This window comes from Melanaphis sacchari, unplaced genomic scaffold (genome assembly GCF_002803265.2).
Source record: "Melanaphis sacchari strain LSU unplaced genomic scaffold, SCAv2.0 Contig134_pilon_pilon, whole genome shotgun sequence".
Classification (NCBI taxonomy): Eukaryota; Metazoa; Arthropoda; class Insecta; order Hemiptera; family Aphididae; genus Melanaphis; species Melanaphis sacchari.
This window is the reverse complement of record NW_020270560.1, coordinates 1,303,000-1,329,236: the sequence shown is the minus strand read 5'-3', so window position 1 is coordinate 1,329,236 and position 26,237 is coordinate 1,303,000. Positions and strand designations below refer to the sequence as shown.

The 26,237-nt window shown below is 23.7% G+C and overlaps 1 protein-coding gene across 3 annotated transcripts; it reads right to left on the bottom strand.

The window, feature by feature from the left end:
• Positions 1-751: 751 nt before the first annotated feature.
• LOC112591431 (mitogen-activated protein kinase-binding protein 1) lies at positions 752-16,367 on the bottom strand. 3 transcript variants are annotated; one of them, XM_025335247.1, is made up of 30 exons: positions 15,898-16,367; positions 13,107-13,310; positions 12,169-12,260; positions 9,799-10,012; positions 9,501-9,713; positions 9,251-9,433; positions 9,032-9,192; positions 8,837-8,972; positions 8,580-8,777; positions 8,339-8,514; positions 7,819-7,972; positions 7,601-7,735; positions 7,315-7,518; positions 6,993-7,249; positions 6,675-6,767; positions 6,476-6,615; positions 6,339-6,409; positions 6,133-6,192; positions 5,362-5,457; positions 5,178-5,296; positions 4,890-5,105; positions 4,717-4,826; positions 4,513-4,649; positions 4,341-4,443; positions 3,031-3,144; positions 2,862-2,956; positions 2,635-2,794; positions 2,456-2,573; positions 2,234-2,382; positions 752-2,179 (listed from the first exon to the last, which is right to left on the bottom strand). In XM_025335247.1, exons 2-30 carry the CDS (start codon positions 13,200-13,202, stop codon positions 1,923-1,925), a joined length of 4,257 nt encoding a protein of 1,418 aa, XP_025191032.1. In that variant the 5' UTR covers positions 13,203-13,310; positions 15,898-16,367; the 3' UTR covers positions 752-1,922. The 3 variants fall into 3 exon arrangements, with proteins under 3 accessions (XP_025191032.1, XP_025191031.1, XP_025191033.1); XM_025335246.1 differs by having other exon boundaries at positions 6,339-6,615; XM_025335248.1 differs by lacking the exon at positions 5,362-5,457 and having other exon boundaries at positions 6,339-6,615.
• Between the last annotated feature and the right edge of the window lie 9,870 nt (positions 16,368-26,237).

The following is a 26,237-nucleotide window of genomic DNA, read 5'->3' as shown; positions in this document are numbered from 1 at the left end:
CAATACACTCAATCTGAGGTGCATTAAAATTTTATTTAGAGTTTTAGTACATTTAGTATTTATGTTGTATTATAGTAATTACATATATTGACTTATTATAAAAAATACCTAAGAAATAACATATATGTTTTTTTTTTTTATTAATAGTCTTTTTATTCATATCACGGTTAGTTGTTATTATATTTATATATTTTTTCTTAACAACAATTATTATAAATTTTTTGTTTATGACAATAACAAACTTTCTTAAAATATAGGCACTATTTGGAAATTATTAAATAAAAAAAAAAAAACTGGTTCCAACATTTTTCATAATTATTAGTAATTTAAATAAAACGTAGACATATTTGAAATTACTAAATCTTGCAGTATAATTAAATAAAAATTATGTTAACTGCAGTTATTCAAACAATATGAAATATTTTGGTATTTTTTTACATTCACAAAACACAATAGTTATGTGTGCTTATTAAAGAATATAAGGACATGAGTTTTAAACAAATGTAATTTTCAAAAAATTAAATAAATACACAAAATATTAATAGAATTTATATAATAATGTTTAAAAACCAATATAATAATAATGTATATATATATATATATGTATATTAGATAATCTGTTTCACAATAATAAATAAATAAATATCATAAATACTCATTGATTATAAGTTATAACTAATAAGGTCAGTCAAGATGCAATAAAAATAATGAGCGTCTTTTGGAAAATTGTATTCAAAGATATTTGGACGGATTTAGTAAAAAATATCTACAATAATAATAAAATATTTTATATAAAATATGAAATACTTCAATAAACAAAATATATCCAATTTCTCATTATTTTTCCACCTTTAACAATAACTAATACATAATGGAAGGTTAAGTACTTACATGTATTGCATTAATTGTTTTAACTAAACCTTATTACTTAACATGACTAGTAGTATACTGTAATAAAAGGCACATATATTGTAATACTGTAGTCTGTAATACATTTAGAATTAATACGTTTAGATTTGGAAAAGAAATATAAAATTATTTAACTACTATAATTATCTAAATAACAATAAGAAAAAAAGGTTAACAAGACAAGAATATAATTTTAAAAATAAACGCACAGTTTTGACTTAACTACACTATTTAACAACAATACAATTATTCTACTATAAAATAAATTATTAAAGGATTATAATTCATTACACATAGTTTCCATGAAGATTGGTGAGGCGTAATTTAAGTGTCATCAATAAACAACTTTAAATTAGTAAACTTTCAATAGATACATCATAAACATAAATATAAATTTATATGAATTTGGACGGATTATATAAATTAGTCTATTAGTTTCCACAAGGTTAGATTTCATAACTATAATATTATAAAAATATTTATTGTACAGTTTGATCGTAACTAGTTGGGATGACATTTAACCATTTACATTGATGAGCTCTGGTGTAAACAATTAAAATAACATGTTATCTACAAAAAAGAAAGTATTCAAAACCCCATGTACATTACAAATATCGACTGATAGAGATAAAGAACAATCAGGAACTTGAACTAATAAAACTAGTCAAACAATAATAAAATGTGAAAAATCATTCCTATGTTTTTCTTTGGTAAAACGTTTCAATATTTCCGAAGAAACAAAAAAATGAAACAAAAACAATAAGAAAACTTAGAGAGCCATTGTTTCATTTCAAACTAATTCAATTAATATTCTCGTATAACACATATTCTCGAATGTATAATTATAATTAATTATTTTTATATCTAACAGTTTAATTATTGTTAAAATAATCCGTATGACAATATAATGTTAGTTATTAGATGGCTAATTTTTTTTTTTTTTTGTTAAAGATTAAAACTTTAATATAGCAAATAAGAGAATTAAAGTTTGTAAATATTTCGCAGTTGGTGATTTAAATGATTTCAAGTGATAAACGTTTTTTTATCAAATCAATAAGGATATCTAAATATTGTTGAGTACTGTTGAGTGCTACTCTTGAATTTTGATGACCAAACATACCGCCACTGTTGACAATTTGTTCTAGTTTTATCATTACATCAGTAATATCTGCTTTACTTATACGTCTATCACTGACATTGACACAATTTGTATGTTCCAAAATTTTGTCAGTAGTTTGAAATAGTTGATCAGCCATCAAAGATAAATAATCTAAAAATTCAACAAGTATAATTTTATGAAAACAATTCATATTTAAAAATTTACTCTTTAAGTTTTTTTGTTGGCCAATTGTTCCACTGTTTTTTGTTTTCATAGCCAAATCATTACGATTTTTAGACTTTTCAAATGGTTTACTTGACGGACTCTTTAAATTCATTTCACTCACACTTCTAGTTAATGAAGAATTATTACGACTGTAAATTATTAAAAAAAATAGTAATTAAATTTACATTTTTCAATTTGAGTAAAATAAAGGGATTATTTTACCTAGGTACAATAGGATTTATTCTAGAATGCATGGTTTGATTTGATTTATTATTATGTAAAGATGTGAAAAATTCTTCTGAACTAGAATCTTCATTATGTCCAATAATATTTAGAGCAGCTAAAAATTAATTGAATATTAAAAAATAATTTTTTACTTAAACTATAGGATATATTTTTACTTGTAGACTGTGAAGAAGTTGTGCTTCTTCGGCGTAAAAGATTTGATTTATTCATAATAATTTTATTTTGTGATGATATTGTTGGTCTCATAGCTCGTACAGCTGTTGTGTTTTTCTTTCCACCAGTAGTAGATTGACTGGCATCGCTCTCAGAATCACTCTATAACGTTAAATATTCAATAAATTCAAATGTTTATTGTGAAATATAATGTGTAAAATTAATATACCTGATCTAACACATTGACAGAACTACTTCTGTGCATATTACTGATAACTGTTTTCTTTGAAAAACTTTTAGAACTTATTTTTGAACTATCTGAACCTAATATTAACAAAATATAAATTCATTAACTCTGATAAATAACATGATAATAAAACTAGTTTGAAATCACTTACCACCTCCATTAAATGTATTATAAGGTTGACAATCTTTTATTGGTGTACTTGTAGACAAATCTACCAAAGAACATACTCTGCGTATAGTCCCAACTCTATTTGTTTGTACATCAACTAAAAATATGAATATAAAATAAAATGTTAAATTTGTAATATAAAAATCTATATTTAATAAATATTAGGTTTATAAGGTTTATTATAAAGACAGTAAAACTGCTTGTGCTGTTTTTGTCTTACAACTAAATAAAATAACAAATTTGCATTAAAGAGATATTCTATAGTATACACATATAGTATACTATTTGACATAAAATGCCAATTATCAAAAATGGTATAAAATTTATTGAGTTAAAAATTACTCGTTAAATTATTGTTAAACAATGATCATTATTATTAAGAATTTTAAAATGTTATATATTGTAAATTGCTATGTCCTAACAGAAATATTAAGTTATTGTAGTTACAATGGATAATTACTAGTTATCATAATGGTTGTTATAGTATTGTATGATCATTAGTGTTAATTATCTTAATAATTCAAGTCACTAAAATGAAATAAAAATAAAACACATCATACAACAGAGGGGTATATCAAATTTTCTGGTGGGTAAAAATTTACCAGTAGATAATATATTCAGTCAACAAACTAACAGTAAATAGAATACTACTCGAACAACGCACTCTTAAAGACAAATTTTTTGTTGTAAATTATAATACTACATCTTTCTTATAAGTTAACTACTATACTTCAAGTTAGGGAAATTATCTATGGAAGATCATAGGTTTTTAGAGATATTTTAATTTGAAAATGAATTATAAGTTATAATAAATATATTACAATTTAAAAAAATGTACATACATGCACATCGTGTCTTTAGTTACATACAAATCAATATAAAAAAAAATCTTTAAGTCAATTATATACATTTTATAAAATTCAAAACAATTTCTTTAATTTATATCATAAATTCTACACTTAGGGTATATAGGTGTTGAGATTTTAATTAACCAAAATTTCAATATTTAATAAAATTGAATTAAAATTACTAAACAACATAATTGATTGCCTTGAATTATCAGAATATAATCAAGATTAAGAATGAATATGGGTACATGAGGTGATATTTAGAGAACAAAATACAAGTAGTGAGTTATAAATAATTACTGTAAACCCATCATTTGATTAAGAACTGCAAAGTAAAAATAATAAGATAGTCAGTAGAAATTGACATAAGATAGGTATGGATAGAAAAGATGGAAAATAATCTAGAAAGAATAACTCAATATTTTTCATCATAAACACTATGTACCTGATAAATGGTTACGAACTGGCAATTTTGATGGAGATTTTCCATAACTTCGACTTAAATCACATATACTTTGACTAGCTTTTAAATTGGAATGAGCTCCTAACTAAAATAAAATAATAAATTATAAGTTTTTAAGAAATCCTTTAGTTACAAAATAATTTTAAATACACACGTTTTGTAAAGTTCTTCGAGTTTCTTCAATTCTTTGCTGAAGTTCTTCTCTTTTACTTTGAGATTCAATATTAGTATTCTGTTGTACTGTAGAACCATTACTATTACCTTTGTACTGCGAAGATATACTTCTTTTACCTAAAAGTTAAATAAATAAGATGATAATTTAAAAAATTATTTTAATAATTTTAGCTAAAACTCTTACTTGGGAAATGATATTTGTTGTCTTGAAAATCAGTTTCAGTTCCTCCAAGCGATTCAAAAGTATTCTTTAAGAATTGTTCGCGTTTTTCAATCATATCTAATCTTTCAGTACTAAAACAAATAAATAATTCAACAAACTAAATATACTTATAAGTAAAATTTTAATTTGCTTACCTAGTAGAAAAGTTAGTTAAATTTTTGTCTGAGTGATCAACACTTGGAGTTGAAGTATCATCATCATCTTCATCACTTCCTTGGCTACCAGACATTGAATGACTAGATAAATCAGTGAGCGCAGATGATAATAAACGATCTTTTTGTTTAATAGCTTTTGATTTTCTTTGAGACATCCTAAGTGCATCAGAATCTAATTTTGTAATTGTATAGTCACTATATAAAAAAAAAAAAAATATTGTTTTTATAAGTGTTACTTTCATAAAGATAAATTATTTAAGGATTTACTTGACAAGATCATCGTTATTTGATGGATAATACAGAACAGTATTTTTAATTTTTTCACTACCAATCCATTCACCTTCAGAATCTTCAATATCACCATCATGATCATTACTTTCCAATTCCTAAAATTTTTTCAACATATACATTAATTTCTTTTAATTTAAATTTTAATTAAACTCAAAATCACCTCATTTTTAAAGCTGCCTAATGAACTGTCGTCAGTTAAATTACGAATACGCTGAATATCTGAGATGGTTTGAGAATTTGTCTTTTCAGATGTTAACTATATAATTGCATTAATAGTTAGAGGATTGAAACAAAAAAAAAAAAAAAAATAATATATATATTATATATATATTTAGTAATGAATATTGAATATTATTAAAAAAAAAAGAAATGACTGAAACAATAAATGAGAAAAGTCCTAGAGAACGACTAAGGTAGGGGTGATACAGTTAAATCAGAAAACTGTACACCAGATTTAAGATAAAGGAGAGTAAAAATAGAGAAAAGTGGCAAAAAATGTTTGAAGCAGCTAAAGCCTTAAATAAGCTATAAAGAAAAATACATTTTGGGATGGATGTTTAATCAAAATAGTTGTCACATGAGTAAAATATTTGTTATGTTCACAATACAATTGAGTGATAATTTTACAGAACCTGATTGCTTAATCAATATGTAAATGCATATAAAATAAATACATATAAAGTAGATTAAACATTTTATGTTAAATAAACAATATTAAGAATTTAAATGAATATTGTGATTCAAATATAATCTATAATACTTTACATTAATTCTGTTCTCTACACAATAATGGGTAAGTATAATAAAAGGTTTTAATGTTTTCCATTTAAATCAATAATTATAATTGAAACTTCTGAAACTTTAATGTATAAAGTCCATATAAAAACCCTAAACCATTCCATTACAATATTTTTTGTTTTACAATACTTACATGAGTTAAAGTATTTTCCTCAAAATCATGTGGAACAAATACAGGAGGCACACGCATTGTCTAAAAAAAAAATGATACTTAAATTAAAATAAACATAATTTTTTATTTGATTTAATGGAAAAGAGTACTGAATGTACTTGAATTTTTATAGTTTAAGCGACATAGATAACAGTAAATATATTAAAAATTTAATATAATTAATTCACCTTCTTTGGTACTATTAATGACTCTTTTTGACTTTCGGGATAAATTGATCTGCTGGTTTCAGTACCACTGTCTACAGAACTATCATCTTTAAAACAATCTGAGTCATCTTTATTAATCGGTAGTTGTAAAATACTACTTGGTTCTGATGAACTAGTTGCTCGCTGAGCCCATTGTCCTTTGGGAGCGTTTATTTGATTTTGAGAAGTATTTAATAATGTATTAGTTGAAATATCATCTGAGACCTGGTTTTTGGCCCATAATGGCAATTGGCCATCTCTATAACAAAAAAATTATTAAACACTTAGCAATACATTAAACTGAAAATTGTCACTTACACAGGAATACTAAATGCGTTTGTCTCATTTTCTTCAACTATTTTATGTGTAAATGATATACTTTCATTTTCAATAATTGATACTGGAACAGGTCTAAAATGTACATAACAATTTGTTGTATTATAATTAGTTTATATCTCTTACTCAAATAATTAACTTAATAGTATTTTTGTATCAAAAATATATTATTGAAACTAAGAATGCATTTTTTTTTTTTAAATTTTAATTAAATAAAAGATAAATTTTAAAATGTATTTATTTATGATGCATGCATCATAAATAATCATAATTGTGATTAATTACATCAACATATAATACCTTTCAAATTTAGTTATTTGTTTCTTATTAGAATTAGCATGTTTGATCATATCAGATGGCATTCGCCATACAAATATGCAACCATCTCCACTAGCTGATATTAAATGTTTACTGTCATTAGTAAACCTTAATCCAGTAACTAATTCTGAATGTCCATACATAGTAGCCAAACATTCCCCAGCGACAAAATCATACACACACAATGTTTTGTCAGTGCAACTAGTGGCAATAAATGATCCACTTCTGTCTAATACTACCTGCTCAATAATAATTTTAAATAAAATATTTTTTTCAGTTAAAAAAACAAATAAAATGTGATTACTTTGATAAGTGAGCCTTCATCTCCTACAGATCCTTTAAATGTTTTTGTGTGTTTTCCAGATGTTGTATTGTATACTCTAATATTACGATCTTGGCATGCAGTCATAATATGTTTCTGCTTAGGGTCCACTTCCATATCATAAAATGTAGTTTTTCCTGACACATAATGATCATGTACAAAACTATCTTGATTCTTATCACCTGACTAGATAAGCAAATAATACACTCATATTACATTTATTAAAACAGTGAGACATGCACAATTATCATTTTTATGTTTAATTAACCTCATTATAATTTCGAAAAATAATTGATTTGTCTGCTCCACAAGAAACCATTTGAAGTTTATTGTGAGAATTTATAAACCGAACAGCTGTTATTGATGATGAATGATCATCTAATGTTTGTGTAAAATCATATCCCTGAAAAAACATACATTTGTTTTATTAATAAAACTCGTTTAAAAGAACAGTTGTTTTAATAAGATACTTAAAAAATTACTTACTTTATTAACATTAAATACATGTATTAATCTATCTCTTGAAGCTGAAGCAAATAACTTTATCTTTTCATTGTACTTGGTATAATCTAAATATAATACCTCAGCATCATGGGCTTCAATTAAACAAACTTGTCGTAAAGTCTTCAAATCATGAACCCTATTCAATTTACAAAAATTAAGTCATGTCACATGCTTATAAACTATATATACTATATTAAATAAAGATTTTAAGGAAAAATTTTGTCTTTACATTAATACACAGTAAAATATCTCTTGGATATGAATAAAATGGAAGTTTGCTAAAATTGGAAACCTAATATATTTTAATAATAAAAATGGCAAATTTACAATTTGAACGTAATTTATAAATATTATAATACGATAAATAAATGTGATCAAAACAAAAAAGTACTTTTTTGGCAACATTCTATAAATCTAATATAACAAGCAAATAATGGTAAAATCAGAAAAATTTTAAAATTCTTTTATCAAATTGATCCCATGTCTAATTTTATAATATTACCTTATGTTACCAGAACGATCACCAGATGCCAGATGTACACCATCAGGACTAATTCGTATTGCTCGAACACCATTTCTACCATCGTATGATGATGAATCATTTTTATCAACTACATTTAATTCTGTATTCTTAATAAAATTTAGTTCTGGATCAATGTAAATTATTTTAAGAAGTTCCTAAAACGAAGAAAGTAAACAATTTTAAATATATAAATTAAGTTTAAAGTATTATTCATGCATACATTACTGTAGATATTTTTTTGATAAAGGGAGTTTCTATCATATTCTATTCTGTCTAGGTTCCAAACTCGAATAGTATCATCACTTGAGCATGTTATAAATGAATTTTTTGGAATTTGTAAATCATGCTCTAATGCAGGATACATCTCTACTCCCCAAATACACGCTGAATGAAATAGAAAGGAATTTGATTTTCCCACCTGATTGAAAAAATGTATGATTTAGACGTGAAAAATAATAAAAAAGATATTATACATACCCTTTTAATATCTTTAACATCCCATACATATAAACTATGATCATTATAAACACAGGTCACCTTCATATTAGTTTCATCATAAGCAAGTGCTATAGCATCTGGATATTTTGCATTTGGTGGAATATTGGCCATATGACTAAATAAGAAAAATGATTTTAAAATGAGAAACAATAATTTATTTGTAAAAATTATTACCTAATATCATGTCCTTGAGCTACATCAACACCCAAATAATGAGTTCGTGGTAAGGTAGTTACAAATTGAAGAGTTCCTGGATTGAAACATCTTACAATACCTTCAGCACATCCAACAAAAATAAACTGATTACCAATGGCCATACAGTTGGCACTAGTAGTCTAAAAAATAATAAAATAAATTACTAACTGTAGGCACATTAAGATAATTTATAATTACTTTTAATTCAACCCATCTATCTAATAATCTACGATTATTAAATTCACACAATAATCCAGATTTTGTTATTGCATAAGTGTAATCTTTTAGTTCACCATGTCCGCAACAAACATCAATAAAATCATTATTTCGTTGTTCTCCTAAAATAGCTGATCGACCCATTAATGGTACTGGTTCTTTATACTAAAATTATTAGAAATAATGGTAAAAATATAATCTATAACCAAATAATTAAAAACCTTTAACTTACTGTAACTGATCTAGAAGACTGTAAATACCAAAATTTTACATGTCTATTACCAATTGTTATAAAGTTACCGTTATCGGAAAAGGCAATAGCTTTAATTTTAGCAGACACTTTATTAGATGCATATTTTAAATTTAATTTCCATTCCCAAACATTCACAATCATGTCATGTTGTGATCCAACAGAAACTAAATATTTTTGGTTGGGAGAAAAAGCCTACAAATAAAAAATTATTTAAAAATTATAATAATATTAATTTTATAAAATAGTGATTTTTGATTAAATTTAATTTAAAACTTACCACACAATTTATTCCATATTTATGACCTGGGAATTCAGCTATTTGGGTAAAATCTGTCATATCCCAAACCCTAACATTTGACTGATGACCACATTCCCCAGTACCGAGATATCTTCCATCAGATGAAAATGTTAAACATGTTATTGATTTTCTACAGATGTTAGACAAATGTGTTTCAGTACCCAAAACTGGATTATGGAATACCACAGTACATCTAAAAATAATTGTATTTACAATAGTTATTAAAATAAATGTATGATTTAATGAAACTGAAATACAATACCCACATTTAAAATTATGTAAAAGTTATAAATAGGGCTAGGATTTATATGTATTTATGCTACCAAAATATGTACATAAATATGTGCTTAAACACTCAAAATATATATTTTACTAATATGATTTATTTATTAATATTTAATTATTTAATATATTCATATGAGTTACTAATGAAACAAATTATATTTTAAATAGTAAAATTATTAAGATAATGAAAAAAATATGAATAAAAAAACTAAAAAAAATGAAAAAAATGAATTATCTTGATTATATTTATGATCACATGCATTTTTAAATTTTCAAATTCATAAGATCTTTGATTTGGTCGTAAAACTGCTTTATAACAACTAAATAATCCTTCGACTTCTACTAATGTTATTGGACAGTATTGGATTTTGACTATGTCTGAAAAAGTAAGTTCTACATTCAATGACAATTTAAGAGAACGGCCATTGCAGAGAATACTTTTGATAGCTATTAATAAATCATAAATGAACAAATTGTCAAAATATATAAAATAAAATATAGTTAATTTTATTGGAAATCCCTTAAAACGAATTTATCACTTATCTAAATTTATTTATCAAGTCACAGTAAAAATATGTATTTACATATAAATCCGACCCCTAATTATAAAATATAAAATAAAATAATTGTTATAAACTGACTTGAAATTTAATATAAAAATAAATTAATATAAAATGAAATAATTAAATTATATTATTGCTTAATTTAAATTTAGTACCATAAAATATTTTTAACTCAAAATTTTCTAATTTAAGACTTTATAATTTCTTAAAGGTTAAACTTATAGTTATTTATAATACAAATTTATTATAAATTTTAAATCAAGGTATAGCTACAAAATAAAATTAATCATTATAATTTTTTGACATTTACTAAACTAAAAAAAGAAATGGAACCCATTCTACCAAAAAAATACCTATTCTTTTTCTATCAAATTAGATATTGATCATATTTCCATTAAGACAATTTCTTAACTATTAAAAGCAATAATGCATTAAGTTTATTTAAAAAAACTAGATATATAATACTAAGAAACAGAGTGATAAACATTTTAATAAAATCAATTTTTTATGATTATATTATAAGAATATATGTGTAGTTTAAAATTATTAAGTATAAATTTTTTTAATTGTAACATACTGATAAATATTTTTTTAATATATTTTTTTAAATATAATAATGTTAATTTTATTTTAAAAAAATGATACATACCATATCCTCACTCTGGTATGTATATTATGTATATTTTATTGTTTTCTAATTTTAAATTTAATTCCATTAAATCTTTTAATATTTATCTTAAAAACATTTTTTAAACTACTCATATTTTATTTTTTTATTCATTATTGTGTGTAATTATTAATACTAAATATGAATTGTTTCTATATTTTAAATTTTCTATGTACATAATTAATAATTTAATGTAGTTGGGTTCTTTTTATCTGTATACATATATTTTATTCATAATAAAAAGAAACCTCAGTAGCAACCAATCTTCGTCAATGATCGTTAGGTAATACTCGTTTGTGACCTCTACTGAGTCTACTGTTCGCATGCCTGTAAGTAATAAAGTCATGCTCTTATGTACAAGTTGGTCATCGAGATTCCTTCTTATTTTTAACAAAGTATATACATACAGGTAAAGATATCTACTAAGTATAAATAAATTAAATAAATATGTAATTAATTAAAATATATATATATATATATTGTTTTTATGTTATTCTTTTCAGAAAATATAATTATATTTATAAATATTTAACAAATACAAAGCTTTGATACTGATACATAAATACATTATTATTGCTATCAATAAAAAAAAATAGTAGGTAAGTATAAAAGTTTTTTGGTAGAAGCATGATGAATATCTCATTTGGTGAAAAAAGGTATAAGCAGAAAAAGAAAAACTATAATTTTAGCAAAAAAGTATATTAATATTGACTAAAAAATAAAATAGTTTTCAAAACATAAATACAACTTACAATTTTGTTAGCAATATTAGTGTTCCTCAAAGTTATAATAATTGTTAAATACTTTAAACAACAAAAAATAATTATAACTTACCCGGCTGGATAAGCAATAGTTCCAGTATTCTTATCAACATCTAATGATGAGTTTGTTGATACAGTCAACCCAATAACCCTTTCAAGTTTTATCTAAAAATGAATAATAAATAAACTTTATGTTTATTAGTTGTTAACATTAAACTATCTTAATATTATACTGGGTAGGATTGAAAAAAAAACAATTTTTTCTAAGTTTTATTAATTTAAAATTTTTTTTTTCTTATATTTATATACATAACACAATAGCTTAAAAACAAATTTAATTTAAATTCTAAGCAAAAAGATCAATAAAATTAAGAATATTGCTTGTGAATTATGTGTCTATTATAAATTAGTTGTATATATCACAAAATCTACATACAAAACATATATTTCATAAAAAATATTACCATATAATTTTATGTTTTTTTAAAAAGTTGATTAAAAATGCATGTATAATTGTTTTAAACAAAACTACTTATTTAAAATACATTTCCATCCTGAAACTAAGTGAAGATTTTTAAAAGCAAACACTTATTATCTAAAAAAGTATAAACATTTTAAATATATATTTTACATAATTGTAAGACATTTTTGAAATTTTTTAAAATAAATCAATATTTTATATTTTATTTTTTTTTACATTCTTACATTTTTATTTAAATTTTCAATGCAAAATATGTTTTTCAAAATGTTGATAAACAAAAATTAAATTTTGAAATAAGTAGGTTATTATTTATAGGTATTTAAAGTTAAGATAAGTGAGATTTAGTGTAACAAGAGAATCAATTAAATATAAGTCTACTACTAATTTCAACTTTTAAATTTTTAATATTGATAACTAATTAACTACTATTTTTAAATATGTTAATACTTTTGAGACACTGAGTGTTTACTTTTGTGTCTTGCAATAATTAACTTATAGTGCAAAAATTATTTGAAAATTGAATATCTTACTTTGCCACCTTGTGAATCACCAGTTCGACCACGTTTTAATGTCGGTGGTCGAATTAGCTTACTAGGTTGATTCAATGATGATAAATTCTCCATCATGTCAAGGGCTCATTATCAACTTGATATGATATTATAATATTTTTTATTTATAACTTGTTTTTTTAAAAATAAACATGAGTCATCCATTCCAATATAATACAGCATAATCTGAAATAAACAAAAACAATTAACTTAATACAAATAATAAAATATTAAATAATCATGAAATAAGTAATATGTTGAACTAAATAAAAAATGTTTTTAAATTAGAAGTCATAACATTTAAATATATTTTGTTTTTACAATTTATAAATACACAATATGTATATTTTATAACTATTAGAGTTTAGAATGTAAAGGAGTTAAAATAAATAAAATATATACATTCAAAATCTAAAATAATATGAGAAAAAAAAATTGTTCAAACTCCAAAAATTATAACTTATTAATTAATAGTTAAGCATTTAATAGTAATCTATTATACTAGTATATTACATTTTATTTTAATCATAACTATAATATTAAAGAAATGTAAGGAAAAATTAATTTGCTTTAAATAAATACTAAGTGGTTGTAGGTATTCTCAGGTTAAAAAAGAAAATTTTTTTAAAAAATAGCTCTATCAAAACATTTTGCCATAATGAAAAAATTTGCTTATTTTTTAACAGTTTTTACAAAGTTGACAGAAATGTGCATTTACAATTTTTGTTTTTAATCATATAAAATAGGTTTATTTTAACTTGGTATGGTATAAACCAAGAGCATGCAAGAGATATGCAACTCTAACAATGTTCAATCAAGCCTTAGTAATAATAAAACCATATGTTTTTGATCTTTTTTAAATAACTATTGATATACTTTACAACAAATGCATGAAATATTTTAATTGTGATGTGAAAACAAAAATATCAATTTAAATTTATGAAATTATCTTAGCAAAAAAATTATAATTAACATTAATTTATTTTCAATATTAGAATAAAATTGAAGAAGTGGATATATCTACTTATTTTTGTCAGGTAAAAATGTTAATTTTAGTATATATATTACATATACATAACATACTCCACTAATAAAAAATTAATAGATATACATAATATAATTTAGAACAAATATTAAAAGCTCTTCTTAATTAAAACTTTTTTCCAAATCTGCACTTTTACAGATTAACATTTAGATGGCTTTGTATAGAATACATTTTTACTACCAATGTTATTTTTTAGGTTTAATAGGATCTTATCCATATATATGCAATTAATGAAAAAATTAAATCAGTTAACAAACACAATTAATACTATTCTTGACTGCAATATTGTTGCATTTTTTAAACATTATTTTAATTGTTTCTTTATTGCTTTGAATTTTTAGTGAGAATGACAACCATCTTTTAATCTCTCTATTAATCTATTATATTGGTCAAAAAGCCTATAGTTATTGAAGATAGGAAAGGGGTATCTATATGTTTAATATCAATGATTTTATCTTATAAATTTATTTTTTATGTATTATATATAATATATTATATACTTGTTTAGTATATTAAAATAGAGTGATAAAAATGACATACAATTATATTTGTTATTGTACAAAATTTTAGTTTTATTTCTTCAATTTTAACAGTGTTTAATGTGTATTATTATCGCTTTTCAAAGGATTAATGTTAAATATAATTATGAAACTGAAAAAAATTTAATACCTCAAGAAACTTTGTATAAATTTAACTTATAATGAATACCTAAATGTATGTGATATTGTAAGATTAACATATTCATACAATTGATAAGCAAAGAATTTTAAATTAATTATTGTAACTTCTAAATACTGTTGATTATTATAAGTAATAACCACCAATTTATAATTGGTGAAAATTTTTGAAAAATGTTCAATAATTTCTGGGATCTAACTCCTCTCCAATTACTGCCTATGTGAGTACCTACAATCCTTAATAAAATATTTAAAAATCAATGTTCATTGCTACTTTAAAATAAAGTATCAATAACTATTTGGTACTTATATATATTATAGTATAGATATACATTAATTAAACATGATCAAACTTTGTATTAGTTATTTTTAAGGACTTGGTGATTTTTAAATCAAAAAAACTTTACATAGTAACTACACACTAATTAATATGCATTATTTTGTGTTATAAAAGGCATATCAAGTAACAAGTGCTTATATTTATTAGATTTCAATAAAATTTTAAGCTTTATTTTTACAAATGCTTGGTAAAATTTTATTTAGGTCTCTCCACTAATTTTTTTTTTTTTAGCTTCTTAGCGAGGTCTAAGAGTGATCATACAGAACTATGAAATATTAAAAAACTATACTAATTTTTTTTAAATAATTAAATTTATGGTAATGTACTAAAACAATTTGTAGATAGTTCATAAAATATTGTATTATTATTTACTATCATAACTTATTAGTAATAATTAATAAATAATAATAAAGATAAAATATGTGTAGTGTTTTCTAACTAAACATGATAATTATTTTCTAATTAGCATTGAAAACGTTAAAAGTTCAAGGTAAAATCTATACATCTACTTAAGTAATTAGGACTTGAACTAAATGAATTAAATTTTCTTATAAGCTTGTATAATATCTACTATTCAAACTATATGGCTTTACTGTTCAATATATACACCTAATTAAAACGTTTAGCTTAATTGTGCTACTAACATAATATCGATAGAAAAATTAATCAATAGCAGTTCAACAGATAGAATTAATAGTAAATAGTACTTACGTGTTACTTATTCAGTGTTATTGTACCGACAACGATAGTACCGAGTTGATGACGGTAGGGATGCCGAAAGACCACTATGACATAAATGACAACGGTGACTTCACAATACTAACGGTGGAATTTATAGTAAACAAACAGAGAAAAAAAATAGAAGGAAACTTTAGGCCTTCAAATGGCCAGTTCTAAATAAGGAGTAACGTATGTAGGCAGGTCGCGCAGTTGATGATGATGATAATAATAATAATAGTAGTAGTAGTAATAATATTGTGTTGTGACGAAACTCTAAATCCTTCGCACCTGCTGCTGCGACGGCAGTTCGTGTGGAGTTGTCGCGTCGACACTCGACGGTGGCGCGCGCTCGATCACAGGGCGGGCCCGAAAACGATTAAACGATAATTAATAATCAACGGAAAAACAATAACCAGAGAAAAAAAAAAATTAACAACAAAATCTACATAATACATATACATAAATACATTATGTGTTAATGGTATTGCGATAATAATATGTGTACGCACGCACAAAATCGCGATGGTCGTAATGATGATAGCGGCTCGGAGGTTTTCGGACGCATCGGTTGTTACGAAATCGACGGACCGGTTGCAACGGAACGTTTTCATTTTTAACTGGCCGCCAGCAGCAGCTGCTGCTACAAGTCACAACGTACGCGGTACGGATATTCCTCCATCGTTATCGGCATCCGACACTCGCCGTCACCAACGACACCAACACGGAAATGAAGTAGTTCTGTTCGTCCGACAGTCGACGATTTTCATATTTTTTTCTAGAGAATGTTTTCAAATGTTTTCCCGCGGGAATGGGGAACCGTATCTACACCGTACAGACGTAGGTACACATTTGCGATTTATTACTGCGTACACCAAAGGCGCAGTGCCCATTTAATCCACCGTGTATACTTATAATAATAACGGGTGTAGGTACAAAATAGTAACATAATTCATGTATTCATCATATATCAGTCCTCCGATGGTGCGTATAAATACTATAAATTATAATAACACAATTACACATTTGCGCTCATCAATTATGGTATTGTTATTTAATTATTTTCATTACGAGTTGTAACGATTGTTGGCAATGGCCGGAAAGTTTAATGGACAGCATATAATTTATAATTTATATAATTTATAGGTATGCCGTATGCTTGCCACTCGTCTCGGGAAAAAATAACTAATATTGTACATAGTATCATTATATCTTTATGGTATTATGTTATTTAAATTTTATCAACATGTTTTCGGTTTTATTTGTCTTTCTTTTTTTTTAAAAAAAGCTTCAGAAATTCCAAACTTGAGACAAAAAAAAAAGGTTATATTTATATATCTGTAATGCAGTATAAAATATATTAAGTTTTCTGCTCAACGCTCGGTATCCATAAGATAGGTAACTGATAAGTAAGTGTATGTTATATCACTAAAAAGTATCCATATCAATATAATAAATAATAGTAGGTCAAACATCAATATCTATTATCTACCTAGTTTGTAGTTACATTATTATTATGTGACAAATGACACGAATAATTAACCATTGGTAGTTTCCAGTGTTTCCACAATTTCACAATAAAAAATAAATAAAAACCATAATCTGTAAATGTAGGCTTAGTTGTACTATTCAGTTTTCATTATAAAAAGTGACTATAGGCAGGACTTGCCTACCTATATATAACATGTAATCACTTCCATAAAAACAATAAATATACATTACCTACATGTGTAACCACGTAAGTAGGTACCTATATTTCACACAATCACGTATTATATATTGTTCATCTTTGTAATAAAGCCGGATTAGTATCTATATTAAAATAGATATATACTTGTTAAGTATTTTGTAATTTTATACTTAAAAAAATATAGGTACTGTAAAAAAATAAATGTAGACACTTACATATAAAATTTTTAAGGGATTGGTCTGTTGGTTATATTGTTTATTTACTTGACTTATTGAAAAATATTTAATCATTTGGTAACAAATAATTATATAACAAACAAGAAACTTATCACTCTGCTTTTTACGTATTAAATGTCGAATTTGTCTAAAAATTGAATAAGGACGTGTTAAATTTGAATTTAATGATAAATCATTGTATGCGATGAAAAACGATTTTGACCATACTTCAAAAATGAAGACCCATCATCGTATACTTACATAGGTAATATATATTTACAAGGAAATGTCATAATATTTTTAAATTGGCCCGTATAGCTAATTTTTAATAGAAAAATAACTATAATAGCGCGGTAGATTAAAATACATTTTTGCCAAAAACATATCACACATATTAAATAGTAATTATGATATTATTTCATACATCTATATTCAAAATAATATTAATTATCAGCTACAGCAAAACAATATGCAAAATAGGTTTATGGTATAGATAACTTACCTAATATGAATCTAAATACTTTAGACATTTAATTGTGTATTTGTGTAATACCTATTTATCAAACAATAATGTATATGTAGGTCGTAGAGACCAACTTAACTTAGTACCTACGATAACATCTCTTTGATGTTAGTGGTTCTAAATAGGAAAAATATGTAAGGGAACGGGTGTCTTCTAATAAGTACCTATTTACTACCTATGTCCTATACTTATTTACAAAATAAATTTTGTTTAATAATATTTATTTATATATAATAATTCACAACATAAATTATAATACACAAGGCTGGGCATAAACGAATTAAAAGTTAAAATTAAGTTAAAACGTGAAGTTAATTGACTCGTTACTTTTTTCTCAAATTAACTTTGAACTACTTAATAAGTTACTTTTTTAAAAATTAACGTGTTTACTTAAAGTTGATTTCGTGTTTCGTCTGAAAAATAATGGAAATTTTTATATGAGGTTTTCACGTTTTTAGGATTTATTTTAAAAAAGTAGGTTTTTTGATAGCTAGTTGGAACTTTGATGTATCATTTTAAATTTCCTCAGTAATTTTCTTGAGAGTAAAGAAATACTAGGTATCTAATAAACAATGTTATGTGTCTGAAATTTTTTATTTTTGTAAATTAGAAAATTTTAACTTTAAATTAAGTTAAGTTACTTTTATTTTCAAAGCTAACTTTTAACTTAACGAATTTGTGAAAAAAATAAAAGTAACTTTTAATTTAACTTTATTATTTTAAAATAATTTAACTGAACGAGTTAAAAAAAAATCGTCAAATTTCCTAGTCTTAATAATATATACTAATAAATAATAGGTTAAATATAATCTACCAAATATATATAAGTTACCAACAAAAAAATAAATATTTTAATAAAGTATAGGCACTATACATCTATATCTACCTACCGCAAATTCACCTTTATTAGTGCGCTTCTAGAAAAAAACATGACAATTTGAATAGGCTTTTTACTAGTATTAAAATTAAAAAAAAATAATATATAGACAAATAAACATAAATTGAACATTTTACGACGGGCAATTAATACAAATTTAATTATTTTTACGTAAAATACTGTATTAAAATTAGGTAGTTAAAAACAACTATCAATTATCATAGTTTCATTCATTCATTCATATATGCAAAAATCAACTACGCATTTTCTATATATCGTTTACCTATACAGCTCAATAATTACAAAGCGTGGCAGTCAAGAATATGCGTAAATTCATTTGCTACGAGACGTAATTTACTAATTTTGATATTTTCGACCATTCCATAAAATAATAATAACCTAATGGTTAATATTACTAATAGCGATTTTACTATATTACAGAAAAATAACACATTATTAAACTATTTAATTATATTTAAATCACAACATTATTTATAGGAATATTTTTAAATGACATATGATATTGTACACAAATTAAACACATAATGTTTTAGAAATAGTAATATTAATATTTTGCTATGTGGGTTTATTATTTTATGTATTTTAAGTAGGTAGGTAGATTTGCGCATTTGCTTATTTCAAATTCGTATTATATTAAATTCTTTTACATATTTTATACCAACATTAACAAATAATAGATACTGATTAATTTTTTTCAGACTAAAAATAGTCAAGGGCATAATTTCAGGATTAAAAATTTTACTAAACGGGATAAAATTTTAACCAGCCTTTTTACAAATAATAAATGTATTAATTGTCCCCCTCCATTGTATTATTTTTATTCAAAATGTTTACACAATGTATAATATAAATATAAATAAATATAATACAATATAATAAATATTATATTAATGAATAGTATAGTATCGGTAGGCAATTGAATATTTGTTGCTGAGTAATTCCTTTGGCTTCCACCATGCCTATTTCAGTATTTCATTAAATTTACGTAGTAACGTCAATATCAGAGTTCGGAATTTTAGGTAATATAAATAATACTAATATTTAAATTGCAAAAACACAGAAAAAGTAATTTTTTTTTTTTGTTTCCGTATTAAAAAATGTGAAACAAAGAAAAAAATGTATCCAAGAAAATGTTTTTATGTTACCTATTATTTATTTTCTATTTATTAATTATTTTGTATTGAAAAATAAATGTAAAAACTATATTTTCACAAGTACGTAGACGCTTCAGACTTAAAAATTCATATAGGTACATCAAAAATAACTTTTCAACATCTACTTAAGTTATGTATATAAATAGATGCCTAGATGGTAAATACATTAATGTATTACATAAATAATTATCTCGAATACTACAATATATTTATTAATTTGACATCACCAATATTAATTTTTATTGAATTATGAAAATAGGTACGTCTAAAATTATTGTAATAAATTGGTAATTTAATTCAAAATATTAAAAAAGAATTAAGGCACAAATGATAACAAAAAAAATCATTATACCTTCAGACAAACTATTTTTTTAAGCAGTTTTTGTATGTAAAATTTTTATCAACAATAAAACAAAGTTAGAGTAAATTTAAGTTTAGGTACGTATAATCTAATTATTTGCATAGTTCAACTTTTTTTTTTAATTTCCTAATTTAATCACTAGGTCATATATATATTGCAAGATTTGATAATAAAAATTATAAAAATTAATACATTAGGTAAAAATTATTTATAGTGACGAGAAAGTTATTTTTTAAAATTAACTGAATGTTCAAGTTTATGATAAAAATTTATATAAATAGTTTTAAATTTCTAATTTCTAATTCATAGTTTTCAAAATCACTAAATCAATTTTTAGTTTACAATTTATAATTTTCAAGTCATGAAAAAGTAGGTGTTTTTTAGTATTTATAAGATCTACGGCAAAACAAGATAAAAATAAGAATAACTGAATTATTAAATTATTAAAAAGACAAAATAATAAAAATTTGAATAAATATAATGTTAATATAATACAAAATTTAATTTATAATTTATTAAAATATTTATTACGTATTGGCTATCCTGCGGAAATTGATAAATAGGTACCTACTACCTAGATATAGGTTTAGTAACAATATATATTTTTAACTTATTATTTTTACAGGTATATTTTATTATTTTTTAATTATAATCATTATAATTAATAACTATGTCTTTAAACATATTTATTTTTATGTAAACAATTGTAATTTATTCATTCATCAACAAATATATAACGTTCTAATAATTATTCAGAAGCCACTCATGTGTACCTATTCAAAGTTTTAGTGGTTATGATTTATGAGTATGATTTTATACTAGTTATTTTTAACATTTGTGATTTAATTTTTTTTCAATGAATAGAAGGTAGATAGGCGAGTACAGTAAAACCTTGTTAAGACGGAATCCTGTTCTGTGCGGAAATTTATTATGATGCCGGCAGATTTTTATAATTTAATTTCGGATTATACCCTTGATAAAACGGAACCTATCTAACGTAAAACGGATAGCTAAATAGCTTTTTTGGTCTTGTAAATCATATATACCTTTAACAAACGGTAAAACACATCATAAAATGAACAAAAAAATTTTTGATACTCATATTTATTTTGTTATTAAACAATTATTAAGCTCAGTAATATTCATACGTGTCGATAGATAACTACATTTTATCTTGAATCTATATCATCAGTACCCATTATTGTCACACCGTTAGTCACTTATAGTGGTAGTTTTTCTATCTTTCGTCTCGTCTTACTCGTTCTCACAATGTCTTCAATGATTTGTTTAAGTTTAAATGAGAAAATGAAAGTTATCGAAGAAAGTTGTTAATTGTTAAAGAAAAAATCGGACAAAAACTTTACACGAATTTTGGAATTTTAAATTGTATTTTAATCTACTTACTTTATTTTATCATATTATTATTTTATTAATACCTACTAAATATTATGTTTTGATAAATTATTTTGAAATATCTAATTAATACATATTATGTAATTATTTACTAAAAATTAAAATTTATTGTGGCCTATAATATTTATTTATTTTCAAAATTTTAATTTTTATTATTGGCCGGAAAATGTTATAACCTTAAATCTTAATTATGCAGAATATTGCAACTCTATAGTACAGAAATTTTCTTTTTATTCAGTTACACGGAAACCTGCTAAAAACGGAAATCTTTATTGGTCTCGTGAAATTCCGCACAGGACAGGTTTTACTGTATACCTATAGGCTATAGGTAGTAAATAATAGTACCTACACTTTCCAACTTCACGTGAAACTATAAGTGATTTAAATGCATTTAAATATGGTTATCAACAATAGGTACCTAATGGAAATTAGTAAGCTACAGTGACTATAAGTAGGCAGATACCTATAAAGTAAAAGGCAATACTTATACCTAAATCGAGTTTAGTATAATACCTACTATCTAATTATAATTATTGAAATTCACCTTTCTCTAGAAAGTCATAAATAACCGCTGTTGGACTAATTAGATATAAAAACTTTTTTATCATTACACTTCGATTATTGTACGCTTTAATAGTCCAAGTATTAGTGATTTACACTAAAAACAACTTGCATGTTAAGTATAATCACTATTCACTAATCGGTACAGTGGGGAAAGTTATATTAAAATATTTGAAGGACCAAAAATATTTTATCCGAAAATAAATTTACCAAACTAAAATAGGTATTCGAGAAGTACAGTATTTTTGCCGAAAAAAATGAAAATAAACATCCAAAAACATAATAACCAAAAATTATTATTTACCTCCAAAAAAATGTATCATAACTTGACCAACAAATATGTTGTCTAAATGTCAATTTTCTTTTGTCCTGATCATTATTTGGTCAACAAATATTTGATATTAGGGATAAAAAATACAGCAGTAAAAAATGTATTTAGATAAAAAGATGCCGAAAAAGTCACTGTAAAATGAGTTGCAATAAAAAATAAAAACGATTTTTTTCGACTATACTTATTATTTTAAAATAAATTGAATTAATTAATCTTATCAATAACTAGCAGATGAAAATTAACACAAGATTAAAGTCTTACAATTTGACCTACTGCACTGATCGTCTTTACACAATATACATTAAAGTCTATACATTTTATAGTAGGTATCCTATAAAGTAGATACCTACCTATCTACTTACTTATTAGTTATTATACGTATCCAGTTTGTGTTTAGAGTTTCCTATATGCATGTGTTTAATAATGAAAGTTTTAAACCAGATAAAGGAAATAATAAAATTGTACTACATAGATATACTATAGGTACTTACTACCATTGATTATTTTTTTGCTACTACTTTTACCTACACAAGAAATGCAAAAAAATCATCAATGAAATGTATTGTACCTACCTAATATTAATCATAGATTTAAACTATAAAAAAATTGTACATAAGTCATTTATTAATTAAAATACCTATCAAAATTTAAAACAACATTTAACCTAACCTTTGAGTTAATTTTGGGTAGTGGCACTATTTTGCAATACATAGGTACAATGAGCCGATAAAGTGTGTGATTTTTGGATGCACCCACACTGCATCCACCACTTATTTACAAATTACGATAATGTTTTCCGAAATTTGACTATTATCAAACGTATAAATAATAATTACTAGGGTTCGGAAATTGATGCATTTTACATTTTTTTTTTTGGAATTTATTAGACGATTCTCTTCTGGCTACAAATGTTTTTCATAAACATGTGAATTTAAATAACTAATTTTTATTTCGCATTTTTTTTTTTTACTTTTCAAATCATTTTTTTGTCATTTTTAAGTCATATTTTTCTTTTCAAGTAATTTTTGTCATTTTTAGGTCCTATTATCCTTTTTAATTCAATTTCGTATATTTATTATTAGATTTTGTCAATTAACATCTTTACATTAATAGTTTTTGTTTTTTACAGACTGTATATAAGTACCTAGGTACATCAAATTTATATTTTACACAAGTTGTATATGGATTAGGTAAAGATAAAGATTTGATAGAATAAAGCAATTGCTAGTTGTCATTTTTACTTTTAATAACATAAAATAATCTTTAATAGTACCTACTACCTACCTACAGGCTACAATGTATTAATTTTGAGTAATTTTTATTATTATTACAATTTTTTTATTTTTTTGAAAAAAATGTATTTTTACTAATTTTAAGCGAATATTTATAATTTATTAGGTCGTTTTTTATGATTTTCTGTCATTTTTTAATGTTTTAAGATCATCAACTTCCGAGCTCTAATAATTAGGTAGGTACATAAACAGTTTGATTCAAACATTAAACTCATAACTTCGAAAATGAATCTAATCAAATGTATTGTATATTGACAATATGTTGTGTCGTCGTCTTAAACCTTAGTGCAATAATAAGTATATGATAGCCGATAGGTAAGTATTTTACTCAAAGAAAATCTTGACCGCAAATACTTGTTAAATCTAATCTATTTATGTTTAACTGTATATTTACTACAAAACAAGCTATCTTAATTTATGGTATTTACACATGGTTATTTTACTTTGTTATTTATGTATTAGAATCATTTTTTAATGTTTTAACCCATAGTATAATTAGTATAAAATAGTATGATAATAATACTTAATTAAAATTCGATTAATATTTTTATATTGTATTAATATATAAATGTATTCACTTATATTAGATATATTTAATGATATTTCAAAATGGTAAATTGTTGTTCTATCAAAGGTTGTTCAATTAATTCGAAAATTTCAGGAATCAAACATCATAAGCAATTTATTATTATAACTGTTAATAGTTTATTAAAAACTATATCATTCAGGGTATAGGTACTGAAATACAATAGGTATGGGTAAAAACTGAACTACTGTAATACAAAAAATGAGCCTAGAATTTGTACTTACAGCATGTTTCATTTTTTTAAATATTGATAATGTAATCATATATGACCTTATATGTCATTATGCTAAAAGTTCAAAGATGATAATTTTTTTTTTTTTTTTTTATGTGATTAAAAACCTAGAAAGTTAATTATTACTATTATTTTTTTATATAGATATTTTGATTACATGTTATGACCAATATACCATTCTCCATATTCCTAATTATATAATATTCCAACACTTGACATTTGATCAAAATTAAAAATACTAGATAGATATTATTGAATTTTAGGTATGGTATCTTTAAATTATACATTATAATATATAGGTATATTAGTTTATGAATCATTAAATATAATAACATTCAAGATGTAATAGGTTGGTAAATACATAAATTTGTGAAAAAACACATAGCATAACAATTAGACTGAGCATATACAGTGTGGAAAGATTTGTCTGATCTTCCCTACATTCATAATATGTATTGATAAAAGCATAAATTAGAAAACATTTACAAATTAAGTACAAATAATTTTTAGTACTTAATACAAATTTAATTTTAAATAGTCATGATAGTACTGTACATTATAGTTAGATAGGTACTCATCTATGTCAATACATACATTGCATTACTTGTAAGTTACTAATTGTATATATTTTACAAGAATCTGAATAATATATTGTTCATTTTTTTTTTTTTTTTTAATTTATGTATAGTTTTTGTTTAGAAATAATTATTATAAATGACTACTCTATATTAATCAGGTTAAGCATGAATGCATTATGTTCACAAATATCAACATTGGTACATACATTTTGTAGAGACTACTATTAAAAATGTACACTCAAGTAGAGGTAAAATTATTAAATTATACAGGTAATTTTTTGTACTCATTCATGAAATAATTCAATCAGTGTTAATAATGAATTTCATTTTAGATGAACTGTGAAATAGTAGTTCTATTCAAAGTAAATACACACTAGCATTTTATATCATAAATCATAATAAACGGTACAAGTGAATATTCAAAAATATCAATTATTTAATATAGATTATAATCTTAAGTCAGTATTTTAAACTGAGCTCCAAATTAATATTAAATTGTA